Source organism: Cylas formicarius, unplaced genomic scaffold, assembly GCF_029955315.1.
Source record: "Cylas formicarius isolate icCylForm1 unplaced genomic scaffold, icCylForm1.1 PGA_scaffold_10__41_contigs__length_53128322, whole genome shotgun sequence".
NCBI lineage: Eukaryota > Metazoa > Arthropoda > Insecta > Coleoptera > Brentidae > Cylas > Cylas formicarius.
Window position 1 is genome coordinate 38,917,987 of NW_026844214.1, and position 15,339 is coordinate 38,933,325.

General features: G+C 33.8%; 4 protein-coding genes across 7 annotated transcripts; 2 read left to right on the plus strand and 2 right to left on the minus strand.

Annotated features, from left to right (window-relative positions):
• Positions 1–16: 16 nt before the first annotated feature.
• Positions 17–9,433, minus strand: LOC132699030 (leucine-rich repeat-containing protein 74A-like). Of its 3 annotated transcripts, none has more exons than XM_060665502.1 (9): positions 9,354–9,433; positions 8,899–8,975; positions 8,657–8,778; positions 8,343–8,532; positions 7,381–7,635; positions 1,417–1,573; positions 1,162–1,357; positions 800–957; positions 17–720 (listed from the first exon to the last, which is right to left on the minus strand). In XM_060665502.1, exons 1-9 carry the CDS (start codon positions 9,386–9,388, stop codon positions 414–416), a joined length of 1,497 nt encoding a protein of 498 aa, XP_060521485.1. In that variant the 5' UTR covers positions 9,389–9,433; the 3' UTR covers positions 17–413. The 3 variants fall into 3 exon arrangements, with proteins under 3 accessions (XP_060521485.1, XP_060521475.1, XP_060521467.1); XM_060665492.1 differs by lacking the exon at positions 9,354–9,433 and having other exon boundaries at positions 17–344; positions 470–720; positions 8,899–9,277; XM_060665484.1 differs by lacking the exon at positions 9,354–9,433 and having other exon boundaries at positions 8,899–9,277.
• Positions 9,434–9,521: 88 nt separating this feature from the next.
• LOC132699075 (transmembrane emp24 domain-containing protein bai) lies at positions 9,522–10,826 on the plus strand. The gene is made up of 5 exons (XM_060665548.1): positions 9,522–9,801; positions 9,855–9,975; positions 10,033–10,103; positions 10,169–10,295; positions 10,569–10,826. The coding sequence occupies exons 1-5, from the start codon at positions 9,625–9,627 to the stop codon at positions 10,688–10,690; spliced, it is 618 nt and encodes a 205-aa protein (XP_060521531.1). The 5' UTR covers positions 9,522–9,624; the 3' UTR covers positions 10,691–10,826.
• Positions 10,827–11,310: 484 nt separating this feature from the next.
• LOC132702540 (phosphatidylinositol glycan anchor biosynthesis class U protein) lies at positions 11,311–12,751 on the minus strand. Its single transcript, XM_060671231.1, has 2 exons — positions 12,628–12,751; positions 11,311–12,574 (listed from the first exon to the last, which is right to left on the minus strand). Exon 2 carries the CDS (start codon positions 12,417–12,419, stop codon positions 11,394–11,396), a length of 1,026 nt encoding a protein of 341 aa, XP_060527214.1. The 5' UTR covers positions 12,420–12,574; positions 12,628–12,751; the 3' UTR covers positions 11,311–11,393.
• A 668-nt stretch (positions 12,752–13,419) lies between these two features.
• LOC132701527 (protein CLP1 homolog) lies at positions 13,420–15,294 on the plus strand. 2 transcript variants are annotated; one of them, XM_060669555.1, is made up of 6 exons: positions 13,422–14,028; positions 14,290–14,460; positions 14,534–14,578; positions 14,645–14,724; positions 14,782–15,098; positions 15,159–15,294. In XM_060669555.1, exons 1-6 carry the CDS (start codon positions 13,545–13,547, stop codon positions 15,268–15,270), a joined length of 1,209 nt encoding a protein of 402 aa, XP_060525538.1. In that variant the 5' UTR covers positions 13,422–13,544; the 3' UTR covers positions 15,271–15,294. The 2 variants fall into 2 exon arrangements, with proteins under 2 accessions (XP_060525529.1, XP_060525538.1); XM_060669546.1 differs by having other exon boundaries at positions 13,420–14,028; positions 14,534–14,724.
• The last annotated feature ends 45 nt before the right edge of the window (positions 15,295–15,339 follow it).

Consider the following 15,339-nt stretch of genomic DNA (forward strand, 5'->3'; position numbering starts at 1 on the left):
TTTTCACTTAAAGTGTTTGGAATCATGTCTAACCTTTTATTTTTCAGTCCAAAACTAGACTTAATTTGATACTGTTGGATACCACCCCGGGTTTCGATAATTTTTGTTCAGATTTTATAAGTTTTCCAATTTTTTACATACAATATTGGTGAAACTTCCCTGTGTTGATCATGCACCTGCATTGAGTTTTCTTTGAGTCGTGAATTGGAATATACCCATAATAGTCAACAAATATTTTATTCAAAAACATGAATATTTAGTTGGAAAATATATACCGATTTTTCAGGCTTGTGTTCTTGTCCTTGGATTTGTCCGTCAGAACGTTTAGCGTAAGTTTTATTCCTCTGAATAATAAAAATAAAATAAAAGTTATATTTGTTAAATTATTAAAGTCAATATTTCCGTTTAAGTATTTAAAATAATATACTAAAAATACTATTTGCCTCATTAGAAAAAAATGAAAACCTACTTTTTGCCTTTCTCTTTTTTTTATGGTCTCGTTTTTGCTTTTGTTTCGGAGGCGGCAAAGTGGTATGCGGATAAAAGGACATGTAATCGTTGACTAATTCCACACAATCTATTGTTTTCTTATCTGCTGTAAATAATTGCATTAACGCTTCAATCAGGTCTTTATCCAGTTTGCGCAACTTTTGCCGCTGTATTTCTTTTTGGAACTCTTCTTTCGTGAGAGATCCGTCAGGCAAGGATAAAATGAAATGACTAAAAAATTTAATTAAACCAGATGGTGTGGGTGTACACCAACACCAATCAAAACCACTCACATTAAAATTATTCTTACCCAAAATCCTTTTTTGCTTTAGGGTTTTTTACTTTCGTTAAGACATATCTGCATCTATCGTAAATCAATTTGTTCGCGTTGGGCCCTCGAATGTCATAATCACTCAGTATATTTCCAATTTTCACGACTTTTCCGGCTCCATTGAGTCTATTTAAGACCTGAATGGTAAAATTAGTTTCGTTCGATTATTATTTTTTTTTGAATGGTAGAAATTAAAGAATATGCAGTTGGTACAAGCGTGGAATATCTCAGATTTCTTAGTAAGAGTTAAATTGACACATTTTTATCATTTTAATGAGACCATAATTTACATATCACATTATATTGAAGATCTGCGGAATAAGTATTATTATTATTATTACCGCTTTAGACTCCTTCCGAATCGACATATTCTCCAGATCCATCAACATCAGAGGGTGGTCGACTTTTCCAGCGAATGCCGTGAGTAACAAATGCGTTTCCTCAGGAGAAGAAATGTTATTTCCCAATTTTACAACTCGCAAACTGGTATTTCGGTGTATCGCATTTCGTATCGTCCTCAATGATAATCCGGACATTCTACGAAACCATATTACGGGTTGAAGTATTATGAAGAAATGAAAAAATTTGCGTTATACCTGTTATAGCTCAGATCTAGAAACTCTAGAATTCTGGAATTTCTAACGTACTGTGCAATAGGCCTCACACATTCATTGGAAGATATTGCGTTCCAAGCCAGGTTTAAAGTCTGGATCCGGTCACTAGTGCCAAGTGCACCAAACACTTTTCTATTCCCTGATATTAATTATAATTAATTAAAAAATAAAATTTCACGGTGGATTTATATTTATTTATTTATAATAATTCTTAGAATTGTTTTGTCATTATACAATTGTACAAACGTTGCTTAATAAATTGTATAGTATGGACGGACACTCATTACATGAATATTGTTAAACAATATTCATAACATAAAATTTATTACAGATTAATAAAGGTCATATGGTGCTTTCTTCTAGCAACAAATACTTTCACTTGAGCCCATATAAAATCTATTGGTAACCAAAACTAACCAATCCGGCTGAAATTTCGCTCGAAGATACTGAGTCGGGGGGGTATTAAAAAAAAATAGTCGGTTGTTTAATTATTAATTCCTTAGTCCTTCCGGAGGACGAAATACTGACAAAAAAAGATTTTTTGATAAAATGTTTTATATTTCGGTTATTTATAATTCTAAGAATTTAAAATTTATTCGTTATATACTTTAATCTTTTTTCTATTTAATGATTTCAAAAGATCTTACACAAGTTATACGGGTTTATGTCGGGAACGATTTTTGTCGGAGACTGCAATTTTTTAGAAAATTATATTACTTACAACTAAATGGTAGGAGGTAGGGAGAACTTTATAATTTTTATGGATAGACTTCATTGACCTTTATGTTCGGAAAAAATTTCAATGTTTTCGAAGCAATGTAGGTATTTTAAAAAAATGAAAAAGATAATTTTTGAGGAGCATCATGATATCCATGACAATTATAGACTGAGAATATTAACTAATGATGGAGGGGACTGGAGGCAGATTTTATGGTATTGGCGAATAGGCCTTATTGACCTCTAACTTCAATTAAAATTTCAATCTTCTCGGAGAAATGTAGATATTTTAAAAAATTAAAAATCTAAAATTTTTAAGGAAAAATATGATAAACATGAAAATAATAAATTGAAAATATTAACCGAAATGGAGGATTAGGGGGGGAGGGCATTATAGTATGTACGGATAGACCTCAATTGATGTGCATCTTCCGTAAAAATTTCAACCCTCCCGGACCAATATATGTTGAGAAATAATCTTAAAATCTCATTTTAAATGGAAAAATCAGCTTAAAAATCAATGATCAATTTTGAACGTTTTATATCTTATTTATTTATAATTTTGAGAAATTGAAATTTATACGTTAAATACTTTGGTCATTCCTCTATTTAATGATACCAAAATGATTCCCACAAGTTACACCGTTTGCCGTCGGGAGCAGTTTATGTGTGAAGATGCAAATTTTAAAAAAATAATTAATGATACTTAAATGGAGGGGGCTGGGGGAACTTTACGGTATCTGTGAATAGACCTCATTAACCTCCATCTTCGATAAAAAGTTCAACCTTCTCGGAGCCACGTAAGTATGTTAAAAAATTAAAAATCTAAATTTTTAAGGAAAATTATGACGATCATCAAATCTATAAATCGAAAATATTAACTAAAAATGGGGGGGCTGGGCGGGATTTTATAGTATCTGCGAATAGACCTTATTGACCTCTATCTTGAAAAAAATTTCAACCCTCTTGGAGTAAGTATTTTACAAAACCCTAGAAATGTAAATATTCTGAGAATAATGTTACTAATTCAGGAGTTGGCTAAGAGATTTACTTGTATCCTTTATTTTGATTGGTTCAGCGATTATACATGCCATTTTCTTAAGCTTTAATCCTATTGGTCTATGCGTTTGACTATAAACAGTAAGCTCTGTTCTCTGTATGTCGTCGAAGACTCATTACGTTATAGAATTTCGTTGGAATAACCGTTGTCATTACGACGGTATCGAAGCGTAAAATAATTTCAGATCTTTAAGGAAATTCCGGGGGTTTTGAGATGCGCTGAAGACGATGCAATGATTTAAAATTGTGTCCGAGGTTTCGTTTCAGCTGGAAGCCATCTTCAGAGCATTAATTCGTAATAATTCGAATTTCAAAGTGATTTCGGGGTTTTGAGGTGCGCTGAAGATGATGCAATAATTTAAAATTGCGTCCGGCGTTTCGTTTTAGCAGGAAGCCATCTTCAGAGCATTAATTTGTAACAATTGAAATTGGAAGGTGGTTCCGGGGGTTTTGAGGTGCGCTAAAGACGATGCAATGATTTAAAATTGTGTCCGATGTTTCGTTTTAGCAGGAAGCCATCTTCAGAGTATTAATACGTAATAATTGGAATTTGAAGGTGATTCCGGAGGTTTTGAGATGCGCTGAAGACGATGCAATGATTTAAAATTGCGTCCGACGTTTCGTTTTAGCAGGAAGCCATCTTCAGAGCATTAATTCGTAATATTTGGATTTTGAAGGTTGTTTGTGTGAGTTTTGAGGAATGCTGAAAACAAAGCAATTATTTAATATTGTGTCCTACGTTTCGATCAAATCAAGTGCTACAAATCGCAATTACTCGTAAAAAGTTTTATATTTAACAAAGTTTGCCACGATATTGAAACTCGGCTGGAAATGAACGACCCTTTATACAGGGTACAAACATAATAAAATTACATTTTGCGAAAGTTCCATAGTGGTCCGCAGGAGCACGATAGAAAAACAATGCTTTCTCTTAGGACAAGAAGCCGCGAAGCGGTTTTTCTGAAATACAAAGCCGCGGAGCGGCTTTGTAGACTGCGTAGCGCGGAGCAGTCGTCTCGCGCAGCGACGAGATTGCGAAAGTAATCTTGTTAAATCTATGTTCATTAAGTAAAAGTCACTTTATATAATCCACTTTCATTAATTTACATTTCATCAAGATATAAAATATTTGTTTGCTCTTTTCCTTCGCTAACAAACAATTTCAAATATTGTCCAAGCTCCATCAAAATTCTGTCTAATAGTGGGTATTATATTTCTGTCATCATCAAGAATTTTTGCATCAGTCATTCTGCATTATTATTATTTCTTCATTCTCAGCTTCTGCAAAACTGGTGTAATGGCGGGAAATACGGGCCTAAGCCAAAACATTTTCACCCCTCTAGAAATTTACGGGTGATTCGTGTGGTGCTCATAATGACGGCTTTCTACATTATTTGGATTCAATCCAACGGTTTTAACGTTTTCGTGTAGGCCTAAAGGTATGATTCCTGTGGTTGAGATTCCCATTGTGTACATTAGGGGCAGCTATGTCTATAATAAATGTTGTTTTCTTTTTCTTATCTAGAAAAGTGATATCCGGTACGTTGGAATGCACAGTTCTATCGGTTACTTTTGTATGGTCGTAATATAGTTTGACATCTGCAGATTCCAATACTGTTTCAGGGAATATTTGTAGTACGGCACCCCTTCTGCTAGAAGATTGTTGCTGTTTGCCAATTTTTGGTGGATTATGTTTGCTACTTGGTTGTGACGGTGAAGAAAGTCAGTATGTGAGAGTTTGCTGCATGCTCCCACTATGTGCTGGATGATCTCAGGCTTTTCATGGCATTTTCTACAACAACCATCTGTTATTTGGGTATTTCCAATGACGTGCCTCTGGCAGTTTCTGGTATCGATTACCTTGTCCTGGACCATTTCCTATTCCTGATGTTCGGCACTATTAAGATGACAAGATTATTTCGCATGTTACGAAGGCCGCTAATATATTGTACGCGGGTGGTTTTCTGTGCTCCAAACGAGTAGGTCAAGGCAGGTATTGCCTTTATGATATTCTTACTGTCAAAGTCAGATTCGCTTATACTATCAAGTCTGGAGTCAAATTTTTCCATTGGTGTTTCCTTTATAACTGCGTGTTCCACTCTTCTGGATTGTGACATTCCAAGATATTTATACATGTCCTTTTCTACCATCGGCTCAATTTCTTGTTTCTCTGCAGTGGTGAACTCAATCATTTCTAATGTGGATCCCCTCTTTATATTGATCAATATCATGTCGAGAATTTTTCTACTAGTTGGACCAGGATGGTGACGGGGCATATAGTTTATAACTTTATATATAATAACTTTAAGTACAAGCCTCAGAAGTCAATAGGCAATTTTTAGGACACCCTCCAAGGATCAAACTTTTATTGCGTTTGTATTGAAAAACCCCTGACTTAATTAATAACTAAAATTATTGGGATGGCGGTTTTTTAAATTATTTTTAAACATCATCAGAAACTATATCAAAACGTATACTTAGAATGCGCAGGTCCCAAAATCGAGAAGACTTGGAGAGGTATGTAAATGCTCACCATTATTGATTTGATGACAATTCATGGCGTTAAGCTTTGGGTATATAGCTACTAGAGATATAGAAGCTCTGTCTATGGCGATAGTGCAGGAACTTATGAAGCAACTATGTTTTTTTTAAGAAGGTTCGTTCAACATGCGCGTGCGCGAGATTTAAAATGTCGCTTGTAACCAATAAGTTTTCATGCTGCATTTTTACCGCAGTATTTTCTCAAAATATGCCTAGATCTAGTGAAATCTTCGGGAACAATGAGTAAAGTGTTTGGAAATCGCTGTTTAGAACAAAAATGGCGCAAAGTGCAGGTTAGTGGGTGAATCGTAGAGGCATGCGCGGAAAATGATTCGCTTCTCTACGAAAAAATCGATGCCGCCTGCTGCGCATCAACTTTTACCATAGTACGGCCACTGTATTATCTAATAGCTATATGGATATAACAAATGCTATTAAAATCAAATACCTATTTGAGTAGTTTTGGTTATATACAGGGTGTCCAACGACATGACTGCCACAGTTTCGGGGTGTGTTGCTGGGGTGATTTCAAGTTAAAAATTTCAAATGAACGGATTGCTATTCCAACCGCTTTATTGAATTGGTTGCTTCAATATTACGTTCGGCTGTTAATAATATTATTAAAAAGTCCAGGTGGCTGTGAAACTTATCTATTGAGACAGTAAACGTCAATTAATAGTAGATTATGTAACAAGTGCGTTAATACGGCATTTGACCCACGAGTTTATTTGACACGAGCGGAGCGAGTGGTTACCGAACGTGTTGTGTTGCATACTATACTTTTTCTACGACCGTTAGTTTTTGGGTACATTTTCGCAAAACAACACTGATATGGCCGTCAGAATTGACAAACGTCAAAATTCAAAGCGTGGGAAATATCTCCGAAAACATCCGATTGCTCCCAAACCCGTGCGGTAAAGTCCCGGAAATGTCCGAAGTGGTCCGGATTCGTGGGAAACGAAACGGACGTCGTAAAGTGACGCTTCCCGCACGCTAGATCGGTGTGTAATTAGGTATTTTACAGACGCAAGTAGAAAAATATAATTGTTATCCGTTTGGTTAACAAGAATGTCAATATTATTTAATTTGGCGTGTTTATTTTCGTATGTTACATTAAAATACTCTTCAGAGTACAATGTTTACTTTTTCACTTTGATTATCGATTTAGTAATGGAAACGGACGAGAGGCAATTGATGAATATAATCGACGATTTCACACTCGTAGAATGCCTTGTTAGCTGTACAATCTTTAAAACCTGCCGACTTCGTTCCAAGATTTGAATTTAGTCGCTGGATATTGAGAAATCAAAGGGTTCACCCAAAAGGGTATCAATGACGCCAGGAATTCAAATTGTTTGACACTTCAATTTCAATTTCAAGATAGAATTTTGGTGAATATTTGTTGGTGTCTTTTAAACAGTCTTTAAAATTTTAAATGCTTGTAAGCTATGGCAGTTGTGGGACACCATGCATGTATATACGTTTCAACAAAAACACAATTAAGTTAAATAAATTTAGCACTTTTGGAGCAACATATATAACACTCCATATTTTAAAAACGAAATTTTTTGAATTTTGACCGCAACATTGCCCGTGAACTAGACAATATAAGATCGATGTTATTTTCACCTGTTGCTTCAAAATATCCATTCCACGATAAATTAAGATCAACTATGCTTTTGTTGTTGATTATAATTTTCGACAATGCTTCAGAGGAATCCTCTGTAAGGTTGTTGTGACTAAGGTCTAATGTTTTTAATGACGAGTTACTGCATAATCCATCTTGAAGCATTAAAAGTCCCTCGTCCCCTATATCGTTGAAACTTAAATTTAGCGACCGTAAAGACTGTAGGCTGGACAAAACCTCTCCCAACTTTTCAGCACCTGTAAGAAATTTGATTTTTTTAAATTACCGAAATACGGTGTCCCACCAGGAACTTGGTCGATCTCTTATGAGAACACTGTAAATATTTTGAAGATGGCGGCATCAACTTTCTTATTTTAAACGAAACGCTCTATGTATTATTGCTTTTTGGATTCCCCGGAAAATTGTAGATATATTTTATGTTTAATATCCTATACTTAAATTTCACCGTTTCTGAGACGCTCATCATTTTTTTGTTAAAAATAGGTCATGTTTCAAATTCATTTTAATGGTTATTTTGTCATCAACCTGTATTAGGTTTTGTCGAAATCACTAACTAAATTTGCACAACCGACCGTTTTCGACGGGGTAAAAAAATAAATATCTCAAAAACGGTGATATTAAGGTATAGGATATTATTCCTTATATATGTGTAGAATTTACCGCACAATACAAAAAAGCAATAATATACAGGGTGTTTCATTAAAAATAAGCATATCCGGATGTGCCGCCATCTTGAAATTTCAGCCAGAATCGGCCAACCAACATTCCAAATTTTCAAATGTTTGCTGCTTATATAGTTTTTTCATAACATATCGACCAAATCTGTGGCTCTTAAGACCTCTACAACGGGACGTTGATGTCCGCAAAAATATAATTCTCAAATTCTCCTTTTGACCAAGAAATTTCATGATTTTTGTAATCCCCCCATTATGCGTTTATTTACCAGATTTTCCTATATTGCATTTCTGTAAGGAAAGATAGTTTAAAGTTGTATTTTCTATCATGAGTTCTCCAATCATTGACACCATCTCAGGCATAAGCAAATTTTCTTCTAATATTAAATTGGTCACATGGGAATTCACCTTCAACGTTTCAGTTACGGATTTTAATTGTTTTAACGTTAATCCGTAAAACTAAAAAATAAAATCGATGAATGAATTTGTAAAAATGGCGAAATCGAATTAATTAAAACTCACCAAATTACTCTATACCTATTTAGTCAGTTTACCAATTTTGTTTCTGCAAAAGTTTACTTACTTTTAAGTCCAGAGTATCTGTTTCTAATGCCTTAGTTACCGCTGATAATGAAACACATTTCAACTCTTCACAAATTTGAAGATATTTTTCTACTCCTATCTGGTCATTTTTAATGACAGGCTCTGCAATGATTATTGAAAGAAATAATGTAGGACAAAAAATGTTTAAAATACTATTTTATCATAGACCGTGTTTAACTAATATGCACATTGGTATCAAGCAGTACAAACGCCTTCACTTACCGATGAAATTAAATGCCACGCTAATTCCTGGATCTTGTAAAGGCGGGAATAAAAACAGTCTGTTCTTTGCGAGAGAGCTGCTTGACAAAAGATGCTGCGTTAAACATCTAAACGATTCTGTATTTCTGTGTAATAATTGTTCGCTATCACATTTATTTACTTGCACATTTTGCGTTTCTTCTGATAATGCTGTAAGCGTTTGCAGTAAAACATTTTTTGTTTCGTGGGCATATTTTTTAACTAATTTGTTTTCCATTTTTAACCATGCGATTTATTTTGTTAATTTGCAATAGCTACAGACCCTGTGACAAAGGCAGTTATTTGCTGCCTGTGACAAAGGCAGTTATTCGCTCCAAATCGCTTTTTTTTAATGGTTTAAAACAAGTGATAAATTGCTTCAAAATTCAAATTGAATGAGGGAAAACAGTGACGTATTCGAATATTCGGGAATTTACCTTTCAATCCGACAACCGTGCTTATTCTCAGTCATTCTCTGTTATTTCTTTAAACTATTGAGCAAATTGCCATTTCATTCGGTCACTTTTCTCTGAGAAATGTGAATTTCATCCAATGCTCTCTGTTTAGAAAAGCAGTGTCATATCTTCTTCATTTCCTTCGAAACTAACCTTAGTATTCTATGATTTTAAGCGTGGCTATGTTCGTGTGTGATTTCGTGTCATGAAGTTTTTGCCGTATTTTTAGCCAAATAGACAAAATTATTGGAAAATGAATATTAGGAGTAGCTTTCTCATTTTCATTACGTTATTTTTAAGCGCGAATTCCATAATGTGGCATCTCGAACCAAATGCGCGGAAGTGTTTAAGAGAAGAATTGCAGGGAAATATTCCTGTTATTGGCGAATTCGATGTTTCAGAAATTCCTGGACAAATTGTAGATTATATTGTAAGATCGTACCAATACTAGTAATAATTCAAGGCATTCATTTGTTTTTTTAGGTTACTGATTCTAAGGGTCACATACTCGCCCAGAGAGCAGATATTTCAAAAGGAAAATTTTCATTTACAACTGAGAGTTACGATATGTACGAAATTTGTTTTATATCACGAGTGCCTCAGCGTAAGTGACAGATTAAGTGCCGTATATAAGATTTGTGATTGTGTATGTGATTTTTAGATCAAAGGGGAATGGCACATATGGTTTCATTAATTACAAAGCATGGCATTGAAACAAAAAATTATGATTCGGTAAGATAACATTTTTCAGCCAGGGAGCATAAGAATAGAAATGCCAATAATCCAATTATTTACAGTTAATGGAGGCAGCACAACTTAAACCAATTGAATTAGAATTAAAGCGATTAGAAGATTTATCAAATGCCATAGTCCAGGACTTTGCATTTATGAGAAAACGAGAAGAGGAAATGAGGGACACTAATGGTAATGCGGACAGCAGCTGAATGTAAATTACTACTTCACCAAGTTGGTTCATAAAGTATATAAACTGAAAAACTTTGGTGTATGAATTTATTATTATCAGTTGAAGTTTCAACCACTTTATCATCATGGAAAAGGGTCACCTTCTGTCGAAAAATATCAATCCATATGAAGGAGATCTACTTCATGAAACGCCTCTGTCACTTTGGTTTTATTATTATTCAATTGCTAAGTGGAGTTAAAGTGTAAATGTGACATAATTTATTTTGTTTTCAGAATCAACAAACAGTAGAGTACTATATTTCTCTGTGTTCTCGATGTGTTGTCTACTCGGCCTCGCGACATGGCAAGTACTATATTTAAGAAGATACTTCAAAGCAAAGAAATTAATAGAATAAAATTGGAGTTTTGCAGTTATAAATTTGTACAAATTTGTATCTCATTATTTAAATTGAATGTCATCCTTACTTGTAAACTAGCTGGATTGGATTCCCTTTATGTTAATTTCTGTAAACAAATAAATTATTTTGTTTATGAAGGTCTTTATATATAAACATTGTTTTTAGCACTTTTGGTTACCCCAAGAAATTAACTCTAGTAATGTTCATTTCTTTCGGCTGTTTTTTCAAACAGCAATTTAAAAATTACTATAATTAATAACAGTGTGGTCTAATTAAATTATTTATTACTTACATTAACAAAGGTATAAAACTTATGCATATTAAAAAATTATCACAAATGAAAATTTTAACTATTCCAGACTCAAAGTGGCTTGTCGCCATCAATTTGTCTTTCCTTTCCATTATTAAGTGTAAATTCCCGCTTTATCTGAGCAAATACAATATCGGTAATTAAAAAGCAAATAAATTATTTCGTTTATGAAGTTCTTTTCATTTAATATAAACATTGTTTTTAGCACTTTTTGTTACCCCAGGAAATTAACTCTAGTAATGTTTATTTCTGTGGGCTCTTTTTTCAAACAGCAATTTAAAAGTTACTATAATTAATAACAGAGTGGTCTAATTAAATTATTTATTACTTACATTAACAAAGGTACAAAACTTATGCATATTAAAAAATTATCACAAATGAAAATTTTAACTATTCCAGACTCAAAATGGCTTCGTCGCCATCAATTTTTCTTTCCTTTCCATTGTTAAGTGTAAATTCCCGCTTTATCTGAGCAAATAGAATATCGGTAATTAAAAAAATCTGAGCAATGGCAAAAGCTAAAGTAACTCCAAAGTAAAAATTTGCATTGGCAGAATTGCAATATATCCAGAGGTACCAGAGAATCGGAGCTAACGTTGTTGTAATCAAGAAAATAACACCAACCAAAAATCCTTGCTGGCAAAATGGGAATAAGTGCAAAAAGTTTGGTAACACACTTAAAACAAATCCTAAATCACTAACACAAGGATATGATTTAAATATGGATATTAAAAACAACAATGAAACTACTAATAAAAATGGTTGATTACGGAATTTTAAAGATAAGGGAACTAAGTATAAAATGGTAGCATTGATTTGAAATGAGTATATAAATAAATCACGAAAGTGGTCAAACATTTCAGTAAAAAAATACCAAAACAAACCAATATTCGGCTGCAAATCTGGAACAGTTAAAATACAGCCATAGACATTTTTAACAAAACTATAATCTGTACCCCAATTGGAATTACACATGGTGATCAAAGCTAAAAATACAACATAAAACAGCAAAACCAAAGATGCTTTGATTTTATGTTTGTGAACAGTAATAAAAGAAATACAATATGGTACTATCAAAATGAAAGGATAAAATGATACTGAGGTACAAATTGCTAATGCTGCAGGTCCTAATATTAACTCTCCATAAACCAAACTACATAAAAATATTGAGAGGAAAAAATTGTGAATTTGAATGGTTGAATATCCAATACAGCCAATCAATGTAAATGGGTTAAACAACACAGCCATTAAAACATACAAAGGTATTTTACGATATTCATCATCTGTAAGTAAACAGTATTCAATATCTTTAGCAAATTTGTTGGTATCCTTGTGTTCTTTTTTCAAATAAATCAGAAACCTTCTAGCTGATACATACAGAAACAATCCTGTGCACAAATCAGCAATAATAAACATGTACTTAATGTCTTTTAATAAGTCCAAAGCAATCTTATAAAACCAAAGTGACAGAGGCGTTTCATGAAGTAGATCTCCTTCATATGGATTGATATTTTTTGACAGAAGAAGAATACCTTCGGAGACCCTTTTCCATGATGATAGAGGCGTTGAAACTTCAATATGATTGGATATTACCGTTTGATATTTAGAAGTCATTAAAATGTACCGTAATGTTCCAGCCAGTACAAATAACAAAACAACTTTGCTGTAATTGAAACTTTCTTCCAATTTGTTCGCAAATTGACTTGATTTTCTGGACATGATGGATTTTTTGTAAATATAAAATCGGCTTTTAAATTCTAAGTTATAGTGTTGTTTATTCGGAAATTCCGTTTACGGTTGTGTTGACAAATTTGCTATGGCCATGATTATCAGGATCATTCGACAAATTGATTCAAGTTTATTCGTCCTCCAGCCGGTGGCCGTTTTGCTAAATATTTTATTACATAAGAATGAAAGGTGAGTAATAAGAATCATTCATTTCTTTTAACTGAAATGGAATTCAGGAAATTTGACTGTTACTTCCCATGAAGTGACCAACATATACATTAGCAACTTACTTACGAGACTCACTCACTATATATTCTTCTGTGTCTGCTCAATATCTTGTAAACCGCGATTATGTCAGACCTAAAATATAAAGTAAAAGTGAAAAACGGTCGATAAGGGCGGACGCCCTTAGCTAAATGTACCTTGAATACCTTGTATTCGGTATAAATTGGAATAGGCCAGAATTATGATGGATATATCGGTTTATTCTGCGATTCACATCGGTATAGAACTCGAACGGACCCGGATGGTCTGCGGCGGAAATGAGGGGAAGGCTTGTTTTTGTTATCAGTCTGAAGTATATGTAAATACTAAAAATTTTAGAGATGTCAGCGTTCAATGTTAGTTTAGTTACCAATAAAATATAATCCCCCTCAGTGTATCCACAATGGGCGAGTGCCCCTAGTAATTCCCACATTGTGAAGTAAATACAAGAAAGAAAGGTGTATTTTTGTAACTGGATGACGATTTTTAATTTTTATTAAAGATGCATTGAATGATTTTTTATTGTCCGCGTCGTAATTTTTTTAAATAATGGGTCAAGACAAAAAATCACTTCTTCAAGAATTTAAACTTGATTCAGATAATGAATTACGTTTTGAGGTTGAATCAAAAAATGAAAAAGTTTATCTTACATTGAAGAGTGGTCTGGCTGAAGTTTTCGGCACGGAATTGGTCAAGGGAAAAACTTACGAATTTACTTCAGGTGCTAAAGTTGCTGTCTATACGTGGCAAGGTTGTACAATTGAGGTGAAGGGAAAGACTGATGTAATTTATACAGCTAAAGAAACTCCAATGGTGATTTACTCAAATTGTCACGCAGCTTTGGAGTTAATGAGAATTGAGGCAGAAAAAGATAACAAACGAGGACCCATTGCGATGGTCGTAGGCCCTGGAGATGTTGGCAAATCCACAGTTTGTAGAATTCTTTTAAACTATGCAGTTAGGATGGGACGTAGGCCCATTTATGTCGATCTGGATGTTGGCCAAGGATCTATTTCTATTCCAGGGACAGTAGGTAATTTTTTTTTCATGTGATTCTGTGAATCTGCTTTATATGAACATTTATTGCATCCTAGCCTAATTATATGTATTTTGAGTATTGAGTAGTTTTTGTTTTATTGGTAAAGCAGATTGAGTGGTTTAAGACCTTCCAAAGGTAATATTTACAAGGGTGCAACTAACCACTGTATCTAAAATTATGAATGTACGTTATACCATGCATGTTTTCTTAGTTAACAGCTTTTTCTACAGTTTTTATAATGTATTTTATGTTTAGGTGCCTTGGTGATAGAAAGGCCAGCAGGTATTGATGAAGGTTTTTCACAGGAAGCACCTTTGGTTTATAATTTTGGACATAAAAGTCCAGGGCATAATTCCAAATTGTTCAAAATGATTACAGAACAATTGGCAATGATTGTAAAAGAAAGGCTAGAGGTTAATAAAAAAAGTATGTAATATATTACCTATATACAAATGTAATTTAGTGTGTGCTTGAGGATTTAACTTTAAAATTATCTTAGCCCGGCAATCTGGAGTTATAATTAATACTTGTGGATGGATCAAGGGTGAGGGTTACAAGCAGATACTGCAGTCAGGCAAGTGTTTTGAAGTAGACCTTATAATGGTTTTAGATCAAGAACGTTTATATAATGAATTAGTAAGGGATATGCCAAATTATGTGAAAATAGTTTTTCTCCAAAAAAGTGGTGGCGTGAGTAGTTGTCCAATCAATACTTATCTAATTGGTTGACCGGTTGCTTAATTTTAGGTTGTGGAACGTTCAAAACATGTAAGAACTGAAGCTAGGGATCAAAGAATAAGGGAATACTTCTATGGAACTCCAAAAAATTCTCTATACCCTCATTCATTTGATGTAAAGTTTTCAGAAATAAAAATTTTTAAAATTGGGGCACCTGCATTACCAGATTCCTGTCTACCTTTAGGTATGAAGGCCGAGGATCATTTAACAAAAGTTGTTCCAATTACACCTAATCCCGGGATACTGCATCACATATTGGGTGTAAGCTTCGCAGAAAAAGAGGAAGATGATATTATATTGTCTCACGTAGCTGGTTTTGTATGTGTGTAAGAAAGTCATAATTACCTTTATATATTGCACCAATTTATGCATAACTTTTTTTGTAGGTCAAATGTCGACCTCGAAAGGCAAACTATCACATTGCTGTCTCCTCAACCCAAGCCTTTACCGAACAACATCTTGGTACTCTCAGAAATTCAGTTTATGGATAGTCATTAGTTAGTGTCCGAGTTGTATTGCAAATACTTATTTTTGAGAATATATTTTCATAAAATTTGATTTTCCTTC

What these genes read in the sequence shown, in the direction of transcription:
- LOC132699030 (XM_060665484.1), bottom strand. Translation starts at nt 9,154, where the DNA reads ATGGAAAACAAATTAGTTAAAAAATATGCCCACGAAACAAAAAATGTT. An exon ending in CGTGGCATTTAATTTCATCG is followed by an intron (nt 8,779 to 8,898) that starts GTAAGTGAAGGC and finishes TAATCATTGCAG; the next exon opens with AGCCTGTCATTAAAAATGAC. An exon ending in TGGATATTTTGAAGCAACAG is followed by an intron (nt 1,574 to 7,380) that starts GTGAAAATAACA and finishes AATTAATATCAG; the next exon opens with GGAATAGAAAAGTGTTTGGT.
- LOC132699075 (XM_060665548.1), top strand. Translation starts at nt 9,625, where the DNA reads ATGAATATTAGGAGTAGCTTTCTCATTTTCATTACGTTATTTTTAAGC. An exon ending in GACAAATTGTAGATTATATT is followed by an intron (nt 9,802 to 9,854) that starts GTAAGATCGTAC and finishes TTGTTTTTTTAG; the next exon opens with GTTACTGATTCTAAGGGTCA. An exon ending in GGAAATGAGGGACACTAATG is followed by an intron (nt 10,296 to 10,568) that starts GTAATGCGGACA and finishes TTTTGTTTTCAG; the next exon opens with AATCAACAAACAGTAGAGTA.
- LOC132702540 (XM_060671231.1), bottom strand. Translation starts at nt 12,419, where the DNA reads ATGTTTATTATTGCTGATTTGTGCACAGGATTGTTTCTGTATGTATCA.
- LOC132701527 (XM_060669546.1), top strand. Translation starts at nt 13,545, where the DNA reads ATGGGTCAAGACAAAAAATCACTTCTTCAAGAATTTAAACTTGATTCA. An exon ending in TTCTATTCCAGGGACAGTAG is followed by an intron (nt 14,029 to 14,289) that starts GTAATTTTTTTT and finishes TTTTATGTTTAG; the next exon opens with GTGCCTTGGTGATAGAAAGG. An exon ending in TTCTCCAAAAAAGTGGTGGC is followed by an intron (nt 14,725 to 14,781) that starts GTGAGTAGTTGT and finishes GCTTAATTTTAG; the next exon opens with GTTGTGGAACGTTCAAAACA.